Source organism: Cicer arietinum, chromosome 4 (genome assembly GCF_000331145.2).
Source record: "Cicer arietinum cultivar CDC Frontier isolate Library 1 chromosome 4, Cicar.CDCFrontier_v2.0, whole genome shotgun sequence".
In the NCBI taxonomy this organism is placed as follows: Eukaryota; Viridiplantae; Streptophyta; class Magnoliopsida; order Fabales; family Fabaceae; genus Cicer; species Cicer arietinum.
Genome location: NC_021163.2, coordinates 9,745,596 through 9,769,437, shown reverse-complemented (window position 1 = coordinate 9,769,437; position 23,842 = coordinate 9,745,596). Strand labels below are relative to the sequence as shown.

At 29.0% G+C, this 23,842-nt stretch overlaps 2 protein-coding genes across 2 annotated transcripts; both read left to right on the top strand.

The window, feature by feature from the left end:
- Positions 1-10,046: 10,046 nt before the first annotated feature.
- LOC101504907 (ras-related protein RABF1) lies at positions 10,047-15,864 on the top strand. The gene is made up of 8 exons (XM_004496184.4): positions 10,047-10,367; positions 10,619-10,695; positions 11,658-11,741; positions 11,884-11,978; positions 12,140-12,245; positions 13,123-13,212; positions 13,311-13,397; positions 15,613-15,864. The coding sequence occupies exons 1-8, from the start codon at positions 10,343-10,345 to the stop codon at positions 15,649-15,651; spliced, it is 603 nt and encodes a 200-aa protein (XP_004496241.1). The 5' UTR covers positions 10,047-10,342; the 3' UTR covers positions 15,652-15,864.
- Positions 15,865-19,204: 3,340 nt separating this feature from the next.
- On the top strand, positions 19,205-23,097 carry LOC101504591 (U-box domain-containing protein 14). The gene is made up of 4 exons (XM_004496182.4): positions 19,205-19,553; positions 21,036-21,152; positions 21,311-21,724; positions 21,816-23,097. The coding sequence occupies exons 1-4, from the start codon at positions 19,275-19,277 to the stop codon at positions 22,896-22,898; spliced, it is 1,893 nt and encodes a 630-aa protein (XP_004496239.1). The 5' UTR covers positions 19,205-19,274; the 3' UTR covers positions 22,899-23,097.
- The last annotated feature ends 745 nt before the right edge of the window (positions 23,098-23,842 follow it).

Sequence of the window (23,842 nt, the reverse complement as noted above, 5' to 3'; positions counted from 1 at the left end):
TTTTGCTAACTAGGATAACATAAGTAACCACGCATCATGCCACTTCACCCATTTAATCCAAGTTGGCATCCTAAGTGATATTTGATTAAATTAAAAAAAATATATATAAATATTATAAAAGTTTAACAAAAGTACACTAACAATACATTATTATCCGATAACCATTCATGCGATTGTTATATAATCTCATATATTAGCAAATTCCATTGTCCCAATAGTCAAAATAACGTGGACTAAATATCTATTATTATTTTGGCCATTTGGACAAATATTATTCGCTATTAAATTTTTGTTCTTCGAAATAACGGATATATTACACGTCATGCCACGTCACCTATGTAATTCCTGCTAGCATTTTTAGTGGCATTTTGATTAATTTAACAAAATTTAAAAACAATAAAATATTAAAAAAAATTAATAGAAGTGCACTAATAATATAAAGATTTAATTGCAGTTTTGACCTTTATATTATTACCAATTAATTAGATTTCTCTTCCTATTTTAACAATTAATATACGACCTCCTATATTGATTGACAATGTTTTGGATTTGTGTAGGCATTCTTCTGTATTTGTAACCACTTTTTGGAGGATATGAGTGTTACATCAAAATCAATTATAAGATATCAATTTGGAGTTTTTATCTAGCCTTAATTTGTTTGTTTCCACGGCCAACGTTAACATATCCATCCTCTTATGGCATAATTGATTAATCTTGATTTTGTTTATATTTTTACGTTAGTTTTTTAGCGTATTTTTGTTTCTTTTTATTATTTCGATTAGTAATTTGATAATAATAAGTTTTATTTTATTTTATCAGTTTCTTTTAATTTTGTTTCGTTTAAAATTAGTAATTATTTTCTTTCATTTTATATTATTTTTAAATGTCAAAGTTGAAAAATGAAAGAATGGCCCAATCTGGAGTAGCCAAAGGTTATTGTGAGTGGTTTTGTATTAATTGATATTCCATTCAAAAATGAAGGAAATAAAAGGAGAGGTTCAGACTACACAGAGGCAGTGACGTAGAGGCTGAGGCTGGGAAGTTAAGTTCGTGTTGAAGGATTATCCAACCCCTCTATTTACCATTTTTATTTCTTAATTTTTTTTTAACAAAATATACAGCGTAAAAATGTCACAATTGACATCACATAGTAAAAATGTCAACATATCCAACCCCTCTATTTCTTTCATAGCAAGGTCAGTTTATCCTTACATGAGAAACAATAATATATATAAAAAAATTGTTTAGATATGGTAACATTTAATGAGTGATTTTATAATTGTAAAATTAATAATTGCATTGTTTTCTTTTTCTTACTTGATTATGATATAATTCTTTAGTTTTATTTTGATTTGCCTAGGTCCCTTGCATGTGATATACAATCATTTCATTGTTTTGTTTTGAAATTCTCAAATTTTGGTAGATAGTGTTATTTTGTATGATTGAACATGATTAATCTTCTACAATATAATTCTTTCATCATCGACAGACTCAAAAAAAATTGAACATCATATTATTTATTAAACTGATAAAAAGAGATAATGGATGAGATAATAACAGAGGAAGAAATTTCAAATGAGAGAATGGGTGAGTGAGTAGTTAGTAGGATGACTGTTTTGTTTTATATAAGGATAAAATAGTAAAAAAAAATTAAAATAATAAAATTACAAATAAGACATAATATAAAAATCTATAAGCTCAGTTTGATAAAATAGCACTTCAAAAAAGTTATATATCAATGTAAAAAAATTATTAACCAAGCACATCTAATTTGATCAATCTAATTTGATCAAACAAACTTATAAATTAATTAAATAGGTTATAAGCTAGCTTATTAATGTTATCAAACAGACACGACATTGTTTGATAAAATTAAATTATAAGATACTTGATAGCTGAAAAATTATGTTATAGCTAATAACAGATAATTGATAACTTATAATTGAAAAGCTAAAAGATTGAAAGTAAAGTGTTTGATAAATTTAATTTTTATAAATATAAAATAACAAAAAGCATATAATTATTTAATTTTAAATATATTTTATTTTGAATGTATCAAAAATATTTTAAAAATAAAATCTGAATTTTTGAGCAAATTATCTTTCTCTCATGTTTGTCATCTCTCTCTCACCATTTATTACTCTTTAGATATTTCACATTTATAAATTTTAAAGAAAAAAACAAAAACAGAAAATCAAATCTTATAACAAATACAATTCAAAACTTAAGTAAAAAAAAATATTACAATTCCAAACTCTAAAATAAATTTTCAATTACAAATAATTGGGCGTGGTCGGTCAAAGGGCATAAAATCTTATTGAAAAAAAAGATGACAATAATCTTAATCAAATTAAAATATCTTTCTGAAATAAAAATGGATTTCTGCAAAAATGTTAGAGAGGATATGTAGAACGTAGCAAATAATGGAGTGAGTGGTGTGTGAGATAATTATATAATATTTTACAAAAATAATTAAAAAAAGTAATAAAATTATAAATAAATAAAATTCAAAAAAAAAAACTATAAAGTATAAACTTAGACGCTAGTTAAAATAATATCTTAAAAAAATCATAAACGTATGTGAAAAAATTATTAACTAAAAATGTCTAATTTAATCAAATAAACTTTTAAACTAATTTCAAAAACTACTTTATTAGTATTATCCACTAGACACTTTGTGTGAATAAGATCTTAACGCTCCTTTTAGATTTTGATATGTTAAAAGTAATAATTTAATAGAAATAATTATCAACTGCTGGAATAGAGTTGTCAATAAAGAATCAAGCTCTAAAGTTTCATTTAAAAATTTTATTACTAAGTTTCTAATATTAGACTCCTATTAAAATAATTCAAAAATATTTTTTTAAAATTATAAATTATCTTTTATTTGAAAAATTAAATTTATCGAAAAAAATAAAATAAAAATTGTTAAAATTTCATTTTTTTAAAAAAAAGTGGGCTCATAACCTCCATTAAACCTACAAAATTTTAAGGTTTTTTTTAGTGTTGGGCCTTTCTTTTTTTGAAACTTTTTAACGAAAGTTAGTTTTTGTACCCCCAATTAAAATTGTACCCTCCAATTTGTTAAAAACACAAAATTATCCTTAAAAATTTCATTCAGTGAATGGTATTGGAAATTTGAAATTTTCGGTAGCCACATTTCATTTACCGGAAATTTTAAATTTTTGAAATATAGTTATATTTTCTTTACTGGAAATTTCAAATTTTTGAAATTCCGAAATTTCAAATTTTTGAAATTTTCGGTAGTTATTATAATTAACCGAAAATTTAAAAAATCTGGTATGTTAGTTTATATATATTTTTTTTGAAATAGAGATGGAAAAAACACAATCAATATGTATAGATTTAACTGAAACATTCACAACTTATTAAATTTTTGAGTCACGAGAAACTGTGATATCATGAAGAAGAGAGGTCGGTCGACAAAATCGAGTAGTAGTTATCATTACTCGATCTGACGTAGAGACCAGAAAGAGATGAATGAAGTCAAAATTAATTCTTAGTTGTGATAGAGGTGAAAAATATATATCAAATAAAAGTAACACAGGTACTTCAATTAAAATGTGTTGTTGTCCGTTTAAACTTAGATCGAGACAATTGAAAAACTTCCGATGAACATCCCGAAAATTTTCGGAACAAAAAAAATTTCAGTATCATTCACTTTTCCAGAAAATACAATTTGTGGGGGTTTGAGAGAACTTTTTGATTTTTATTATTTTATTAAGGATATTTTAGACATTTCAAACAAAAAAAAAATTAACGGAAGTACAGGGTTAATTGAAGATACAAAAGACAACTTTTCTTTTTAACTATTCAATTTTTTTACCCAAGCAATATATGAACTAAAGACAATAATTAATGAACTTTTACGATTAAATTAAGAGATAAGTAGATAAATCATCTGGATTACAATCTCTTGTGAGATCGGGAGTGAAATCGATCCTCTAGCATTTTCTTTGATTGTTAGAAACCAATTTCAGTTTCTATTTACTGAGTTTTACTATTAAAAAATTTACAAGAATAGAATTTTAGTTCATTTGTCTTTTTATTTGCGTGGGAAAACAGTATCTCAGAGTTGTTATTTTGAACGAAATTTAATAATTTTAGTTTAGTTCATTTTAGTTTTTTTCTATAGTTAACGTGAGCAACGATTTTAAGGCATTTTAAATTGTTATTAAAAGTTAGAAAAAAAATCATACATTAAAAAAGAGCAATACAACTCTTTAGATAATACTTAATTGTATTATCACTTTGAATCTGAATTTGGTTAGTAGATGCAAGGATTAGTGTTCCTCATATACTCTCTCTAATAGAATTATTAATAAAAATAAAATACTAATTTCACTATTAATTGAGGGAAAGCTGGTCAAATTAGGGTTTTCATAATAAATAAATAAAAAACAGAATTTCAAACTCAGAATTATCATTAACCGTTGAACAAGGTTGTGTAATTCTTTAATATGCTTTTTGCACAATGGTAATCGAAACACTCCAAATAAATTTTGAAAAAACGTTTCTTGAATTTGGGTTTGGTATTTTTAAACCAAACAACAAGAAAATTGAAAAAACGAACACACATTATCAACAAATGATGTATATACATATGGTGGATTAATATTCATGAATGATATTTGAACACCATTTATTTTTTTATATTTGTTCAACATTTTAGTTATTTTTCTTTATGTCTCTCTCTATCGTATTATTAATCTTACATCTATCACACTACTTTTTTTTATTTCTTTCTCACTCAAAATATATATTAAATACATGAATGTTCATAATTAATTTTTCATTAATCATAAAATGTATGGGTGTTCAAAATTATTTTTTCATTAATATTATGATTAATATAATAATTCAACGTATGTTGTCATGGTCTATTAATATTTTGGCCAACAAATTAAGAGGACTGAGTCCAAAAAAAAAATGCAATTTTCTTTTTCAATTAAATAAATCATCTTTTGAAAAAAAAAACGTTTCACGTCTTTTTTTTTAAATTAACGATATATATATATATATATATATATATATATATATATATATATATATAATTCATTAAAATTTATTTATAAAAAACAATAATAATTTTTTTTTTAAAATTACATAGATTAATTAGAATTGTCCATAATATTTGGACAATATTTTCGAGTATGATCATTTAACTTACATAGTTCGTATTTTTCTTATATGTACAAAGTTTTTAGTGTGTTCAACATCTACACATAAGACTTTTCACCTATACTCAATGAAAGATATTGGTCCACGTATGAATATGAAACAATGTATCACAATTATGAAATGTGGATAATTTAAAAAAATTATTTAAATAATACTTGTATTAGAATTAAAATGAACGTCAGAGAAAAAATGTCAAGAAAATGCGAATTATGTCGGTTAACTGATTATACTCGAAAATATTATTCAAATATTACAGACAACTTTTGCCTATCTACATAATTTTTCTAAAATTTTATTGTTGTTTTTAATGAATGAATTACATATTTTTTTGTTTAACTTTTTTTAAAAATAAATTTAAAAAGTTCGTTTTTATAAAAGATGGTTTTTCTAATTAAAAACAAAATCTTTAAAAAATTGTTTTACTAATGACAACTTTTAACTAAGTAAGAAAAAAAAAGTTTAATATATAGTTTTACAAAAGAAATATCACTACTAGAAATTTGCTTTTTACCTACAGATTTAAGCATAAAAACCGCAGAAACACACGTTAACAAATATTGATAATTCAACAGTTCAGTCCAATGTAATTAGACTAACAACGACTTCAAAATTCTATTTATATTGATTCAACTACTATTTCTTAACTAATTAGACTAACTATGACTTATAAATTATAATTCGATGATCCAAAAGTTATTTCTTAACTAATTAGACTAACAATGACTTATAATTATTGCTTTGATGATTCAACAGTTAAATGTTAACTAATTAGACTAATTGTGACTATCAAAATTTAATTTCGATAATCAAACAGTTCAATTTAACCTAATTAGATTATCTACAACTTATAAATTCAAAATTCAATGATCTAAAAGTTCAATATTAACTAATTAGATAAACTATTACAGTCAAATTATAATGCGATGATCCAATAGTTTAATCTAAATTAAATACACTATCAATGACTTAAAAATTATAATATTTATGATCTAACGGTTCAATTTTAACGAACTAGACGAGAAATGACTTATAAATTCAAATGTCGATAAATTCAACGGTTCAATCTAAACTAATTAAATTAATCATAATTATAAATTATAATATAAATTCAATTTAACCAAATTAGATTAACTATGATATAGAAAAATTAATTTTGATGATCCAACAGTTCAATCTTAGCTAATTAATTTTAATATGACTTATAAGTTATAATTTCAAATATCAAACAATTCAATTTTAGCTAATAGACCACTACATTAATTATTTAAATTTGTCAAGGCCAAAAACCCTAGTAAACACTAAAAAAACCTAGGAAATCATGCATTACTGAGAGCCAAATAACTTTAGGTAAAACAGTCGTTGAAAACTAATACCGATAACAAAAGCTCTCGCAAAGTTGTTTTTAGAATAAGGAAAAATGTGAGATTTCCTAGGGCCAAAGTCCTGAGAAATGTTATAGGGTTGAGGCCCTTGCAAATTACTTAGGATTGGGGCCCTTAGAAACGCAATGTCATTTAATGATCCTTATGGCTTAGGCCCTCACAAACAACAAATAGTGAAATCTTTTCAGAGTAATGGTCCTCACAAATGAAACTTGTGGTGACATATCTAGGGCTTAAGCCATCAATGATATCAATTATGACACTATTTTGCAGGGCTTTCGCCCTCGTTAACTCTTCCAAATATTTATAATGTAAATTCGTATTAAAATAATTATATATTTTTATTTATTTATTAAAAATAATGATTAAAGTTCATTTAAATTTAATTATATATATATATATATATTGGTATAGATTTAATTATATATAATTAAATAATTTTATTAAATATTATATTAAATTAAAAATATTATTTTCATTATTATTATATTTTAAATATCTTCATTTTCATTAAAAATATTTTTTTAATTATATAAATTATTTGCAATATTATTTAAATATAAATTAAATATTTTAAAATGATTAATAAGATATAAATAAATTTGAAAAAAAATTTACAACAAAACATTCATCCATTAATATCCGAATAAAAAATAATTTAGCAAAAAAAAAACCTAATTATCCTCATAGTAGTCTGATCCATGCCTCTGAACATTTTGATTGTTGGTAAAATTTAACATATCATTAAATATTAAACTATCCTTATCAAGACTAAGGGGTTGATACCACCAATAGCAAAATAGATAGAAGGATGAAAAGAATATTGATGCATAGATGATTGATTTAAATCAGGTCGGTTATTACCATACGACGACGTTCACATATATGATCAATAATAACTTTGCTTTTAATATTGAGAAGATCTCGATGAACAAGTATGCAGTGGAACCATTTGTTGTTGATAATTATACTGTAGTGGTGGTGGCTTCTACTCATATTGATAATTATATTGAGATGAATAAGAAAACTGATTTTGCATTTGTTGAAAATTACAGAGCTCCTCTCATATTTATCTCTCAAATTATCATCGTTTCTCCTCATTTATCTAAAAAGTATCGAAAATCATATTTTGTGGTTGATCAACATACCCGTGATGGGGCTCAACCAAATAGATCCATACTAAATAAAACAATTAATGGACCATTACTACTAAATGAAGCAACTAATGGACCAATAAAAAAATTTAAAAAAATTTAAAGTAAAAAAAGTTAAACCAAAACATATTTATGTTAGATTATTTTAATAATCTATAAATGTGATCATGTAATTAATATGTCTACTTTAATAACGATCTAATGTGATAATTGTTTGACCTATTAGTAATTAAAATTAACAAGATTTTTATTTTGAATTTCAAAATAAATAATATCCCTTGACTTACACTCCATCGTATCTCCAATTATCACAAAACACTCATCATTAAAGATCTCAACCCTAAACCTATTAATTACATGAGATTCTACACACACACACACAAAATGACAAAATCACTTTATCAACTAAATAAAATTAAACAACCCATAATAGACATATTTATTTGAAATCTCTAAAATGGGAAGCAAGACATAGCACCATATCAATGAAAATAAAGGGAAAAAATTAACTACAGAAACCATAAATAACTTCTACCTTCGACTTTATATTCTTCCTTTCTTTTCCTTCAATGGTGTCACAATTGACAATTGTGAATCCCTTCATTCATGTGTTTTTTTCAATGGTTTCGTTTCAACTTCTTTGTTTTCTCAAACCTTATAAAACTACTTCATTTTTTACATTTTAATCAATATATATTTTCGTCTGATTCAAATTAGTCTTAATATAAAATAATGTCGTTTTGGAGCCGCATGAGCCACGTGAATTAATATGACCATTGTAACTACTACTATATAATCAAGTTTTATTAACTTTTGTCAAAAAGACCAAAATACCAACATTTGTTTAAAAAAAGTAAAGGATGAAAATAACTTAAAAAAGATAAAAGAGCAAAACGGATATTTGACAAAAAGACATACACATACAAAACTTACATTTAAAGCACTGTTTGGTAACGTCAATAAGCTAGTTTATAGCTTATTAAACTAGCTAATAAATTTGTTGGATTAAGTGAGATGTGTTTGATAAATAAGTTTTTCTCACAAACTTATAATTTATTTTGACATGTTATTAAAATGAGTGTTTGAACTTATAACATATAGCTTTTTACAATTTATTCCATTTATAATCTCATTAATATATTTTTATTATTTGTTTTATATAAAATGTAATTGTTTCACTAATTTACTATTAATCCACTATCTTTAGTATCTTCTTCTCGATGCTATTACTTCTGTTTTTGTTTTCTTTCTAAAGAGTGGTACTATTATTTCTACATAACACATCAATTCTTTCAATCATTGCCAAAAAAATTCACAGAACTTCATGCACGACAATAATCTCTGTCACATAAATTACATAATTGACAAATGCATGCATGAAATAACTCAATTTTTTTTCTTCCATTTTATTCATCTTACAAGAAATTTATAAAGTTAAATTTACTTTTGATGCCAAACTGTAAACCGTAAATGATTATTATTTATATACATGAGGTTTGCTAAACTTTTAGAGAACTATTTAAATTTATGGTACTTATATTGTAATAAAAAAAGTCAATGATGTACTAAAAAATAAATAAATGAATTGCATGGTTTTTTTATTTCATGACTTTGTTATATTTTTTTGGATTTTCTACCACAAAATCATAAATGACAGAAATATAATCAAAGATAGAGAGATGATGAAACATGAAAGACATATGAGATGAAATGGACAATCTCATTGAGAGGAGGAGAATTCATAATATAATGAGTGATGTTTCAATTGTAGAGATATGAATATGGAGAAGAAGAAGAAAACATAAAAAATAAATTGAAGTAGGAAAATGAATCAAGTACAAAACAAAAAATCTAGTAAAACAACGGACAAGACAATCGAATAAAAATGTCACATTTTATGTTATTTTATATTGTTAAAAACTAAATTTACAAAACACTTTCATTTTAATTAATTAATTTTTTAAATATAAGTCATCAAATATTAACCATCAGTTAGCTATTAATCAACTCTTCAGTTATCAGTTAGTTTATAACTTAATTTTACTAAACCGAGTATAAATCTCAAAACAAATATCACTCATTTTTTCGTTCTAAATTACTCATTTGGTCTAATAACTTATTTTCAGTTTCACTTTAATTCCTCTTAGTTTTCATTTCTCATTTATCTCTGTAAGTATAATTTTGTTATTCAAACCGGTCATTTAACTCGCTCATTCCCATCAATTTTCAAAACAAATCCTTAAATTAAGTGTACATACCAAGTCTACGTAACAGAACTATAATTAAGGGAAAAATACGAAATTAATTAGGAGCAAAAAGTGAAGTGAGAATATAAATTGAGAGACAAATATTTTAACGAGAAGTGGAAGTGGAAATCCTCGTCCTCACGGAAAGCACGATATTCGACTCTCATTCATTCAATTCAATCCAACAAGCTTCCATCAACCAACGCACAACTTTCCCAGATATTTCGTGCTTCGTTGTAAACCCACCAATTTCTCTCAGAACCAAAAATAAAAAAATAAAATCCAATTTTCGATTTATCAGTGTTGTGCTGTGCAAAATAACCCATTTTTCCTTATATAGAAAACTTCTTCTCTCGCCATGGGTTGCGGCTACTCCCTTCCAGGTAATAAAATTCTACTTCTTTTGGTTCCTATTCATGGTTAAAGTTTTGAAATTTTGTTCAAATTCTCATATTTTATTGTTAATTTTCACCTGCAGCTGAAAAGGGGTTTGAAAAAATTATACCTTTTTTTGGGGGTTTTGATTTGTGATTTTGGGTTTGTAGTTTAATGGGTTCTGTCATTAATTTAGAAGAAATTATCGAGTTTAGGCTTTAATAGGGTTTTAGGTTAAATTGATTTTGTGTTTTTTCAGATAGGGATTCAAGGCAGCTAGGTCGACCCAATTCAGAGAATGGTGGAGGTCAAGACGCTAAGAATCTTCGCGTCAAGGTATTTTTATGCTAAATAAATTCTTTAATTTTGAAAATCATATTTTTTTTGTTATACCTTGTCTTCAACATGGTTTTGTTCTTTTCCTTGTTTGTTGTAGATTTTGTGTTTGTTGTTGACTAAGGAAGTAAATATTGTTTGTTGTAGGAGGTGTCTAATTTTTGTTGCAAATCATTCATTTTGGATTTATGTTTCCCCCTGTTTTGAACACTTTTGAATGATTGTGATTCTTTGGTGTATTACATTGGACTGGTGTTTTGTTGAATAGCTTTGTTCAAATTTTGTTTCAAACCTTTCCTCTGTACAGCAGATTTTGTATTTAAATAAATAGTAATGAGTTCAGTTTTTGCTCAGATTGAGTAACCGGCTTCTTAAAAGAAAAAGACATAGGACGTAATACATTTTTATTAAAATATAAGCGCTGAAAGTTTAAAGCACCGTATAATTCTGTTTATTTTGTTCCTTTGGAATGAAGTGAGTTATTTAGTACATTTATTTTATTTTCAGTGAACCGTTCTATAAGATCTGCTATATATATTTGTCTGGAGTACGTAAAAGAATCACGATGGAGTTTCTGTATCATGCATTTTATGTCATGCCAGAGAAATATAAATTAACTAGCTTACTTTCTTTTGTCAAACCTGCAACCACATCCACAAAAGGAGTACATCAAAAACCACGTGTGTTAATCTCAATGATGATTGTTTTCACACACAAATAGTTTTTTTGTAAAACTTATTGCACCACATGGAGCCATACATTATATACAATATGCTATTGCTTTCAATCTGGATGATTGTTTAGGCACAGGAATTTCTGTTTATTGTGCTGGTTTTTTACTTTGGAAGAATGACAGGATTTATTGAAGTTATTAATAAAAATATTATTTTTCTACCACAAATCTTTTATTTGTTTAACTGTCATACGACACGATAACTAATCTTTAAATGCACTGAACACAGCTTGTCCTCTTAGGCGATTCTGGTGTTGGTAAGAGCTGTATTGTTCTGAGATTTGTTCGTGGTCAGTTTGACCCGACATCGAAGGTAAGAATATGATGCTTTGATCACTTCCATTTTTTTAGTGTAAATTTTCCTAATTTAGCCTATGAAATAAACTTGTTGCCTACTAGATGTGGTAATTATTCCAAAGTAGAGTTCTTATAATTTTTAGACTTTGTAATGTAAGGTAACTGTTGGAGCTTCTTTCTTGTCACAAACAATCGCTCTTCAAGACTCTACAACAGTCAAGTTTGAAATATGGGATACCGCTGGTCAAGAGAGGTAACTTCCATTTTTTATCTTTCCAGTTTGCACATAAGTTACTGTACAAACCATTAAGAGAGCTCCACTGTATATTTTGATTCTCTTAAGATTCGTTCTTTTCTTATGTCAACAAGATGTACATTCTGAAGTTAAATTTTATTGGCAATTATCTGTTTCAGGTATGCTGCATTGGCACCACTGTATTATCGTGGTGCAGCGGTTGCAGTTATTGTCTACGATATAACAAGCCCAGAATCTTTCAGCAAAGCACAGTACTGGGTTAAGGTATATTTGCCGCGTGGTTCTATCTTGTCGATTTTTGTTTGATATAGTTACTTGAATGATGTGAACTACCAATAGTGATGAATAGAACATGATCATATTTTAATCTACTTCATTTATGATCATTGTAATTCAGTAACTTTAAGTAAGTTACTAGATGGATGTGTATCCTTGTGGCTCATTGGCAACATCCTACCTCATAATGGGTATAAGGAAGTTAGAGACCTGCCTGTTCAGAGGAAAAGTAGGCATCATATGTAGCGAAAAGATGGTAGAATCATGTCTAGAAGACCAATAGTAAGAAGAGTTGATCAGAGAATAGCTCAATAAATGTGCAGGAAACCCAAGATAAAAGGGTCCCTGTGTTCGATAGACCACAATGATGCTCTTTTGATTTTATAGCAGACAACACCTAGTTGATAATACGTGCATGTTTGGTGGGAATAAATATGTATGTTGTTACTAGTTATTAGAATTGGTCACAAAATCCGTTTAATTAATCACAATGAAGCCACACCAATTTTTGTCTGTTCTGTGCACTTCTATGTTAACAAATAAACTCTCTGCTCCTATAATAAACTGTTTTCCTTCATCACTCCTTATGCATGTGAGATTGCATTTGTTGGCTTCTGTTAGACTTGGAAGAAATCTTATCGTTCTCGTTACAGGATAAGTTTTTGAAAACACTATCAAAAGAATGAAAAAATATAGCTAATAATTCTGTGTGGCAAATTCATAAGTGGCATATGTCTTTTAATGTACTGTCATTCATTGCTCACACTTGCACAGACACACACGTACAAATACATGCATGCATGCATATATATCTACATTTTCTGTCAGTTTCTTTTTAGCAGCTGAAATATATTTAAACTTTTAGGAGCTACAAAAACATGGAAGCCCTGATATAGTGATGGCATTAGTTGGTAATAAAGCTGACCTTCACGAGAAGCGGGAAGTGGCTGTTCAGGTGGTGCAATAATCCTATTAACATTAGTTATATAACTATTTGATAAACAACACAATCACTCGTTTTCCTTATATGGTATGCTTTTTGCTCCCATGAAGGATGGCATGGACTATGCAGAGAAGAATGGAATGTTTTTCATAGAGACATCTGCAAAGACAGCGGATAATATAAATGAACTGTTTGAGGTACTTTTGCTGTTTACATCCTTCCAGTTATTAAATTTTAAATTAATCATGGGATTTTGTATTTGACTACAACGAGAATGAATGAACATAGAAAATAATCGGTTATTCTGATTGTTATGGAAATTTGGCAAGAACATTGATCAGATCTTTCTACGATTGTTTGAACCATGTTAAATTAAATATCTATGAATCACAGTTCTATCTTCTATATATGAAACAAGTATCATATAACGATGTGAGAATCAAAGTTACATTTGATCTCTGTAGTCAGTTGCGGCGGCAGTGTGCTACGCAAAACAGTGTTGCGGTCGTAGTGGTGTTCTTCGTGGGTGGGAGAAGACGAATTCACGCAGGGAAGAAATGCTACAGTAATTTAAGAATGGAAAGTCAGGAATACCCTCAACTTTTAAACCGTTTTAGGGTTTTTTATTTTCTTTTTGCCTTTTCCTTTCTAGGTTATTTTTAAGCATAATTTAGAAGTATAAAAATAAAAATAATAAAGGCTATAGATGTACAGTGATCGTACATGACCTTTCTTCTCCTATTTGAAAGCTATGTTCTGTAGCTTCTTCTCGACCCTTCTCCTACCAACGTAGCTTTCTTTTCAAAGCCTTCAAAGCAGAGATTTCAACTTGTCCCTGCTCTGTTCTCGTCCCTACCAACAGAGCTTTCTCATCGTACACCATTATTGTGCTCTGTTTTTTGTTGTTGTTGTTGTTGTTGTTGTTGACAATCCTCTATTTTGTTTTATATTATGTTTGAAATATTAGCAGCAATGAACTTTGATGTTATGACTTATGAATATGTCTTTAGTGTTAGTATTTTTTAGCCTCTATACATTTATGGTATAAATTGCTTGTAATGTTTTCCTAGACTTCAACGAAGCGGTCATACCGCTACCCGCTATAGCGTTTTGGGAATCAGCCGACACGCTATCTGCTACTGACTACATGATCTGGTTTTGAAGCTGATCATGTGGTATGAAGCTCGGTCTGTTTAACAGTAACCTCTAAACACAGACTATATGAAGCTTACATCAAAACATGCTCAAGTTTTAGGAACTGTCGGAACACCCTTTTATATTGAGTTGCAGATCTTTGGGACTTTCCAGAGGCTATGGTAGTAGTAAATTTTCAGTTTTAACTCCGGTCTTTGGTCTCTTAGGACATTGTTGACTACGCTACTAGCAAGCTTCCCCATGATGTTTTTGCTGTCTGAAGATAATTGTAGCAAACTCATATACCTATTTGAGGAACTAAACATGATCTGGAGATAGGTATCCGATTTTACGAAAATCCAAAAATTGAATCTTTCCCAAACAAAGTTAATATCTTGGTCATGGAATGCATAAGGATGTAGGGAGTTTAACCAATAAAACAATATTTGAGGTCAGAAAAAGAGAATTAGAATGCCCTTGATCAAATTTTAAGGCCATGCAAGATTTGTACATGTAGAGAAGTTAAACAAGCATGGAAGAAAACACCAACTACCAGTTATACCCTACATCTGAAAAAGACCAAGCCCCTAGAGAATTGCTACCATTGGTTGCCTTCTGCTTATTCATTGAGGATACAAAAGAAAACACAACCTTGCTATGAACGTAACACCACTTTATTATTCAGAAATTAGCTACAGATTAGTTAAGGACAAAAATGCGTTCTTTATATTCATGCCATCAAGTTCTCAAAACAAATTGTGACATTAGGTATATATTTTTGCTACATGAATCGCCCTGTTAAGAATATATTGCCAAAATCAGAAAAAGTCCACACATCTATCATTGTTGTAATCCGAGATGTCTCTAGAGCTTTGCTATGAGTGGTTGAACTACTATACACGGCAGAGAATGGCGAAAAGACAAGGTTGGGGACTTGCAAGGTTTCTCAACTGCTCTAGTTAGTGGTTGATTTAATCTAACAATAGTATAGAACAATACATGTTCACAAGGGAGTGTATATCTTCTCTTTATTTAAATTGTTATTCATGTCACCGTGCTTGATTTGTCAGCTAGTTTATTCAAATATTGCAATAATTCTACATGTTGGGTTGAATTTGACTGGTGTTGTTTAAGTTATAAGCAGTTCATTTTTTCTTTTCATCTCAATATGATATATCCATATGAATCTGCTATATTGCTTAAGGATTTCATTCGCAGTGCTTAGTTTGAACATTCCCGTTTAAGGGGTAATGATTGATGACATGTTTGTATTCACAGGAAATTGCCAAAAGACTGCCTCGCCCAGTAATTACTTAATGCAGTTGTTCACTTGCTTTGGATCCTATGAAGTTGTAATGTATGAGTTTATGTTTTATGTATATTTTGGTTAGATAACATCTCTGATCTTATATTAACTTGTAATATTATTATTATGGACACCTTGTCACGCAGATGATATGATATCCACAAGTATGAGTCTTGTCTATTATGATTTCATATATTCAATTTAGGATGCGATATTAGACACCATGCTTTGTGATCATCCCTAATGTTTCATATTGACAAGATGTTTGGGATTATCGAGACTATCCTTAAAAAACGTTATTTTTGACGCACTATCTTTTGTTTTACTTGAGGGACAGTCATACTTGAAGTAATTACTTTCAAAAACTTGTTGGTTTACTACTCTATTTATTAAAGAACGTCAATTCTGACTGATTAGTTTTAAATTTTCATTGAACTATCTATTTTGTTATTTTATTTGAAGGGGACTCTCCCCATTTGTGTGTCTATATATATATATATATATGTCGATCACATCTAATGAGATTAATTTTTTAAAAAAACATTCCTCATTCTAATAACCTTTATGTCATGTTTTACACTTTAATTATTGCTTAAAACAAATAAAATTATATTATTAATTATTATGTTTTATAAAGTTATGGGTGAAATTTCGTTGAAAATCTCTAATGAAGTTTTGTCGTGTTTAAAATTGTTCGATAATTTTTATCTTACGTGTGAAATTCAAATGGTTTCAAAATTTGATAAAAAAACCATAGTTTGTATAATATTCATTGTTAGAATTAGGTTGGAATTAAGATTTTCAATCGAGATAATATTTGTGCAATTTCTCTTTCCAAACTTATGTACTTGTCCATGATTCTTTGTTCGCAAAATTTATTAGAATAGTTCCAAATAAGGAAATAAGGGTTAAATGATCAACCTAATCTAAACAAAAGGGGAAAATGACCAATCTACCCCTATTAAGGACCCAATTTGCAAAAAAACCAAGACCCATCTCACTTTTAAAGTGAGTTCACGGCCAACTCCATCCCTCTCTCTATAAATATTCCTTCACTATTTCATGTTCATGTTAAACACTTAGAATATATATATATATATATATATACATATTTTGAGAGACAGTTGTGGTGAGTTTCTTCATCCCTTTCCTTTGTCTTGGTCAAAAAATTAAGTGTTGTGCATGGTGTAGAACATTATTATTTTTCACCCATATTGTCTTTTGTTACCATTATTCTATTTATCCCTCACATATTTTATTGTTCAAGTTCTTTATTATTCAAGCATTTTATTTCAACTTCTTTATTTATCATTCTAGCACTTTATCAACATTTTAGTATTTTGTTCATGTTCAAGTTATGTGAAGTTGCAGGTCTCTTGACATGTCCAAGATATGCCAATACTCATAGCTTAAACTATGTGTAGAAGAACTATATTTAAATGTTATTGCGTTATACTAAAAGTTTCACGATGGACCAAAAAGTAATATTTACTTGAATAATAAGCAGGTCTTGAAAATAATGATAATTTCTTGTTAACATATTAAATATTGGAAATGAACTAAAGACAAATATTAGGAATCCATTACTTGTTCCTTTTTCATATTCAATTTATTTTGAAATGGATATTCCTTGCGTTCTCACAGAAGAATAGGAGATAACTAAATTTTCGGTTCATACTTTAATAAACGTTCCAGATGCATACCTCAAATAATTGCATAATTTTTGTTTAAGATTTATCATATTTTTTGGCTTATGTATTACCAATTTCTTTATATATGTATGACTCTTCGTTCTCAAACATAGACGTTGAAAGGAAAATCCATTCTAGGAGCAAATTTTTATCATCTATTTGGCAAAAGGTGCAGATATCCAATTTTTTAGCTAGTTTTATTTTAAACATAAATTTCAAACAAACCTATTGTTGGGGAATTTGTAAACTATACTCTTACTCCATTTGTCAAAAATATATTTTGGTGGTCGTTAATCCACCCATAATACTTATTCAAAATGTGTAAAATAATACTATTAAATTGAAGCTTTTGATAAATTTATCAATTTGATTTTTTTTATTATTGGATCAAAGTTTTCACTATCATCATCAGATTTCATAAAAAAAAACTCTTGAAAACGGAGAAAGCATCATCCAAATATTATTTAATAAAGAATTTAAATTGAACTTTTGGAACCTTAGACTTTATTTTAAGATGATTGTTCATCCAACCGTCAATTTTATTACCAATGCAAAAACACTACAAAAATCACACTTTATAATAGTATTTTTATCCAATTTTTTATCTACCATTTTTGGAGTTTAAGAGCATTCCTCTTCTTTTAACGTTCCAAACAGTCCTTTTGTTGGTCCATTTCTTTTGGGGCTTTTGCCTTTGGACCCAATCTCTTGAAAAAAAATCAGACAGTATCACGGAGTTTTGCAGGTTTGCACCTCCTAATACCATGTCAAATTTCTCATTACTCACTCTCTAATTCAACCTACTCATGAATTCTTATCAGAGCTACAAGAACAATCAAATCTAGAGAATGTTAAAAGGACATATTTCACGGATCAATTGCTTAAAATATAGACGAGTATATCATCATTTTAGTGATTAAAAGTTCAAAAAGTTGTCATTTTAATTCAATCGAAAATTCAAATTAATTATTGAATTATCAAAATATCATTAATTTAATTCTTTAAGCCATAATGATCGCAGATTATTTTAATGATTTAAAGATTAATTTAAAATTATAATTAAATCAAAGATTAACAATGTTCTACACTTTTAAGAACGAAAATAGTAGTTTATTTAAATATAAATATATATTTTTTTATTAATGTGTTTTTAAAATGTTTTTTAGATAAAAATTTAAAAAATATTATAATATATTAGTTATAATTTACACTGCATAAATATTTTTTATTTGTATTTGGTTATAAGATAGTCTTTTATTAATCAATTAATTAAAACAGAAATATCTATTTTATTTTATACAAGAACATAAAAAAATTAATTAAATAATGTTTTATTCTATATAAAGTTAATTTTTTATACATTAGTATTCATATATTTATATTAATATAATATTTTTACAAATAAATAAGAATATATATATATATATATCCTGTTATTTTTCCTTAATAGTTTTTTAATGAATAAAGAACATACATAAAACATCAGAAACCATATCCAAAAAAATCATTCATGAACACAAATAAAAGACATAGTTCCTATCTCATCGGGATATAAGTTACAAATAATACATTTCCACTAAATAGAACTAAGATAATTAAAACAATCAAATAAAGTTATATATATATAAAAAAAAAAAAAAAGAAAGAAAGAAACACAAATATGAAGCTAATGTAATGAGCCACAAATTCAATGGGTTCTCTTGCCATAAGACACGAGACAAAGACCTTTTCCAAAGGGTCAAGAACTACAACAACTACTATGTCTATGTTCTAACATAAATAAATATTTGTTTGTTACTATTCAATTCATTTCAATTTTCCAATTTCATTATCTTTCCCAAATTGTCTTTCACAAGTAACACAATCTTCTTCTTCTGTTCTCAACCAAGCTCGATCATTTTGTCAAAGTTTGCACCTTTGACTTTTTCTCTGTGTATCCCAAAATGGGTGGTAGCGAGAACTCGAAGGCTATGGTTGTGAATCGTCTGGCTGATTCCATCAGAGATATTTCTGGGTTACCTGAATGTCAAAACGTTTGCAAGAGGATGTATGGGAATTTGATTCGCAGGGTGAAGCTTTTAAGCCCTTTGTTTGAGGAATTGAAAGACTCTGATGAATCCCTTTGTGATCAACAGCTTCAAGCTTTTGAATCTCTAAGGGTTGCTTTGGATTTGGCTATCACCCTTCTAAAGTCTGTGAATCAAGGGAGTAAGCTTTATCAGGTATTGGTTTTTTCTCCCTTTTGGTTTTTGTTAGAAAATTTTGCTTAGTTTCGTAGGTGATTGATTTTCTTCTCAAATTGTTAAGGGTCGTGTAATTTTTTTTCTTCTTCATGATCATGATAAGCTATGAGCTAGTTTGGATTTGCTTATTTGAGTTTATCGGCTAGCATAAACATTCGTGACTGTGTTTGAGAAAGTTTTGGATACAACTATAACATGTCCAAAGTAAGCTCTCTAGAATAGCTTATATGAAAGTATAATGACTTTATATTATCTTTTGTTATAGAAATAACACATACTTATACTATTAGTAGTATATGAAAAACGTTTATGCTATAAACACTTAATTAAGCTGTTTATTCAAACAGGGTCTATATATGTTCTATTAAGAGATGCAAATTTATTGTTTTTGGGATGTTTGTCTTTCCGAGGAAATTGATGCAAAATTAAATTCTGTTTTATAATTTGCTTGTAGCTCCTAACACTGCCAATAAACTTCATGTTACTCTTCATTCTTTGATCAAGTATGTATGCAAAATTTTCAAGTTCAGTTGCTGCAGGATTACTCAATTGCTTGTGCCAGTGTTGTTTCCTGTATTTGAAGAGCATGTCACTGCATGTGATAGAATGTCTTTTTCGATCAATTTTAAACAAACTTTCAAGTTTAATTGTACAAATATCCAATTTCTTAAGTTGGTGTTGTTTCCTGAATCTGAAGCCTGTGTTCATGTAGTATATGTTTTTAGATCACTTTTTTAGTTTTTAGTTTTTATCTTGCGATTGAAAAGGAAAACAGATAAGGTTGGATTGCTTTGAAAAAAATTATTTCTGCTCTCAGTTTAATCATAAAAAATGCTATGTTTATAGTTTGTTTTATGTTTTCAATTATTTTATAGAAAATAGTGGAAACCAAAAAAAATTGTTTTTAGCTATAAAAAAAGTGATATTTTTGTAATGAAAATACAAAATATTTTCGCATACGAGATATACCCTTCAATTCTGTCTAAATAATCCTTTATTCACATGGCTTTGAAATATCAGACATATGGATATGGCGAGGATTTTGAAACTCAGAAATTATGAAAGGTCTTGTTTGCTTTTCATTGTGAAATTGCTCTTCATAAATCTAAACGCACTCTTTCGCATTATTTTTCTTCATGCATGACCAATGTGGTCATCAATTTTTCTTTTCTCTATTCTGCATAATGCATAGGAAAACATATGAACTGGACAGAACAGATGCTTCAAGTTTAATTTCCGAATAGTAGTGTATGTCTGAAATCAGGCCTAACCCTGCAAGTTTTTTTCTTCCATATATGCACTAGCTGAATATTTCAAATTTCATTGGAAATAAAGATGTTTAATAAGATTAGAGTGAGAGATTCTATGCTTTTTGGTTCAGTTTGGTTTTCCAAACATGTTATATTAGTCGATTAAGACTGTTAAATTTGACCTAATTAATTGTTGCTTTACACGCCACAGGCTTTGCGGAGGAATGAAATAGCAGATAAGTTCCAACAAATAACTGAAAAAATTGAAGCTGCATTGAGTGAAATTTCATACAACAAACTTCAGATATCAGAGGAAGTTCAAGAACAGGTAATTTTATTGAACTTTTCATGTGATTTCTACAACAATATTCCCTTGGTGTGATTTTGAATTTCTACAAAGCATTGTTTTTAGCAAAGATAAGGGGGAGCATCAATTTACTGATAATTATTTTCCATATTTTTTTCAACTGTTTAAATTTCTATCAGATTGAACTGGTGCATGCTCAGTTCAAAAGAGCCAAAGCTCAAACAGAATTTGCTGATTTACAACTAGAATTGGATATAGCAGTAGCACAGAAAGAAAAAGACCCTGATCCTGCTATACTCAAAAGACTTTCTGAGAAGTTGCATCTGAGGACTATCAATGATCTAAAGAAAGAGTCTAGTGAATTGCATGAATTAGTCATAACAAGCGATGGAGAACTCGGGGACAGTTTTGAAACGGTCTCGTCCCTTCTTAGGAAACTGAAAGACTGCGTGCTCACTGAAAATCCAGAGGTTGATACCTATGAGAGCGAGAAATTGTCAATTAGGCACCGGTCTCCTGTAATCCCAGACGATTTTCGATGTCCTATATCTCTTGAACTAATGAAAGATCCTGTAATTGTCTCTACCGGTCAGGTATTATCCAATACTGTTTTTGTGCGAGATATTGTTCAAACAGTGTCGTCAGTTATGATTATTTATGAACTTTTTCTGCTTTCTTTTGTAGACATATGAAAGATCCTGCATTCAAAAATGGCTTGATGCTGGTCACAGAACCTGCCCCAAGACACAGCAGACACTTTTGCATACAGCTCTTACTCCAAACTATGTTTTGAAGAGTCTGATTGGTTTATGGTGCGAAAGCAATGGTGTTGAACTTCCAAAGAAGCAAGGTAACTGTAGAACAAAGAAATCCGGAAGCAGTCATTCAGATTGTGACAGAACTGCTATCAAAGCTTTATTGGATAAACTTACAAGTAATGATATCGAACAGCAAAGAGCGGCTGCTGGTGAGCTCCGGTTGTTGGCCAAGAGGAATGCAGATAATCGAGTATGTATTGCTGAGGCAGGAGCAATACCGCTTCTCGTCGAGCTGCTGTCCTCTGCAGACCCTCGAACTCAGGAACACGCTGTTACAGCGCTTCTCAATCTTTCCATCAACGAGAGTAACAAAGGAAGTATAGTAAATGCAGGAGCTATACCGGATATCGTAGACGTACTGAAAAATGGCAGCATGGAGGCTAGAGAAAACGCAGCTGCGACTCTCTTTAGTTTATCCGTTCTAGACGAGAACAAAGTTGCAATAGGTGCAGCAGGAGCTATCCCGGCTCTTATAAAGTTACTTTGTGAAGGTACTCCAAGAGGCAAAAAAGATGCAGCTACTGCTATATTTAATCTATGTATTTATCAGGGAAACAAAGCTAGAGCTGTAAAAGCCGGGATAGTTGTTTCGCTGATACGGTTTATGAAGGATGCAGGGGGAGGGATGGTTGACGAAGCGCTAGCCATAATGGCAATCCTTGCAAGCCATCATGAAGGTAGGATATCAATCAGTCAGGCCGAGCCAATCCCTGTTTTGGTTGAGGTTATACGAACTGGATCACCACGCAACCGGGAGAACGCTGCTGCTGTTTTGTGGTCTGTATGCACGGGAGATCTAATGCAATTGAAACTAGCAAAGGAACATGGAGCTGAAGAAGCACTTCAGGGATTATCAGAAAATGGAACTGATAGAGCTAAGAGAAAAGCTGGAAGTATATTAGAACTCTTACAGAGAATGGAAGGGGAAGATGGTTTGCAAAATTCCTAGCTTCAGATGTAACTTTATTATATATATATAGTTCAATTCAAAGATAGATGATGGTCAGAAAACTGTGCAGAAACTTCGTGGTAATTCATATTATGTTTGGAGTGTCTTAAAGGGAAATGTTGTAAATTATTTTTTAATAAATGTTACGTGAGGATTGTAAATGTATTAAGTTTTTGTAAATTCGCTTTTGAAAATGTTATATGAGGAATCTAAATGGTACTGCAGTAGTTTAAGCCTGCTCTATCAAAATAAATCAGCATGAAATCGAGTCCAAGCTTTGATAATTTTAAGAGAAGTGTTATTTATAAGTTACACTCGTAATACTGTATATGCATATGTGAATTAAGCTAACACACAAAAAGTTCGAAATAACAATGTTCAAATTTTTGGTGGGAACAATCCACACGTCTGAAGGGAACATCAAAAGGGAAAACTATGCTCACTGGAGCACACCAGTAGACGCATAGTGTAAGCAAAGCAACTCCCCCTCTATAAAAAAAAAAAATCCACATACACAGTATGATTTTAAGGGGAAAAATTGAAAAAATAATATAATAGAAGTTCATCTAATATTTCAATCATAACTTATTTATAGATGTTCATGAACTCCTCCCTTCCAAAATCATTCATCCAAACATATCCTAAAGAAATGCAATTGTATAAAGTCGATTAATATGTTTTAGGCAATTTATTTTCTTTTAAAATCATTAATTTGTCGTAGACCATTTTAGTAGTACATGGTTCAGTTCAAAAAAAATAATTAGAACATGCAGCTGCATTAAAACTTAGATATGATTTACTGTATTTGAATCCCACAATATTTGAAGATTAGTCTCCTCATTTGCATGCAGATAATACTTTGTTTACACACAAAAAATGTTTACCACGTGGAGCCTAGGCCCTTTGATACCTTCAATTTAGGGACTTCACTCCAAGACCAAACG

What these genes read in the sequence shown, in the direction of transcription:
- LOC101504591 (XM_004496182.4), top strand. Translation starts at nt 19,275, where the DNA reads ATGGGTGGTAGCGAGAACTCGAAGGCTATGGTTGTGAATCGTCTGGCT. An exon ending in CAGAGGAAGTTCAAGAACAG is followed by an intron (nt 21,153 to 21,310) that starts GTAATTTTATTG and finishes AATTTCTATCAG; the next exon opens with ATTGAACTGGTGCATGCTCA. An exon ending in TAATTGTCTCTACCGGTCAG is followed by an intron (nt 21,725 to 21,815) that starts GTATTATCCAAT and finishes TTTCTTTTGTAG; the next exon opens with ACATATGAAAGATCCTGCAT.
- LOC101504907 (XM_004496184.4), top strand. Translation starts at nt 10,343, where the DNA reads ATGGGTTGCGGCTACTCCCTTCCAG. An exon ending in TTGCGGCTACTCCCTTCCAG is followed by an intron (nt 10,368 to 10,618) that starts GTAATAAAATTC and finishes GTGTTTTTTCAG; the next exon opens with ATAGGGATTCAAGGCAGCTA. An exon ending in AAGCACAGTACTGGGTTAAG is followed by an intron (nt 12,246 to 13,122) that starts GTATATTTGCCG and finishes TTAAACTTTTAG; the next exon opens with GAGCTACAAAAACATGGAAG.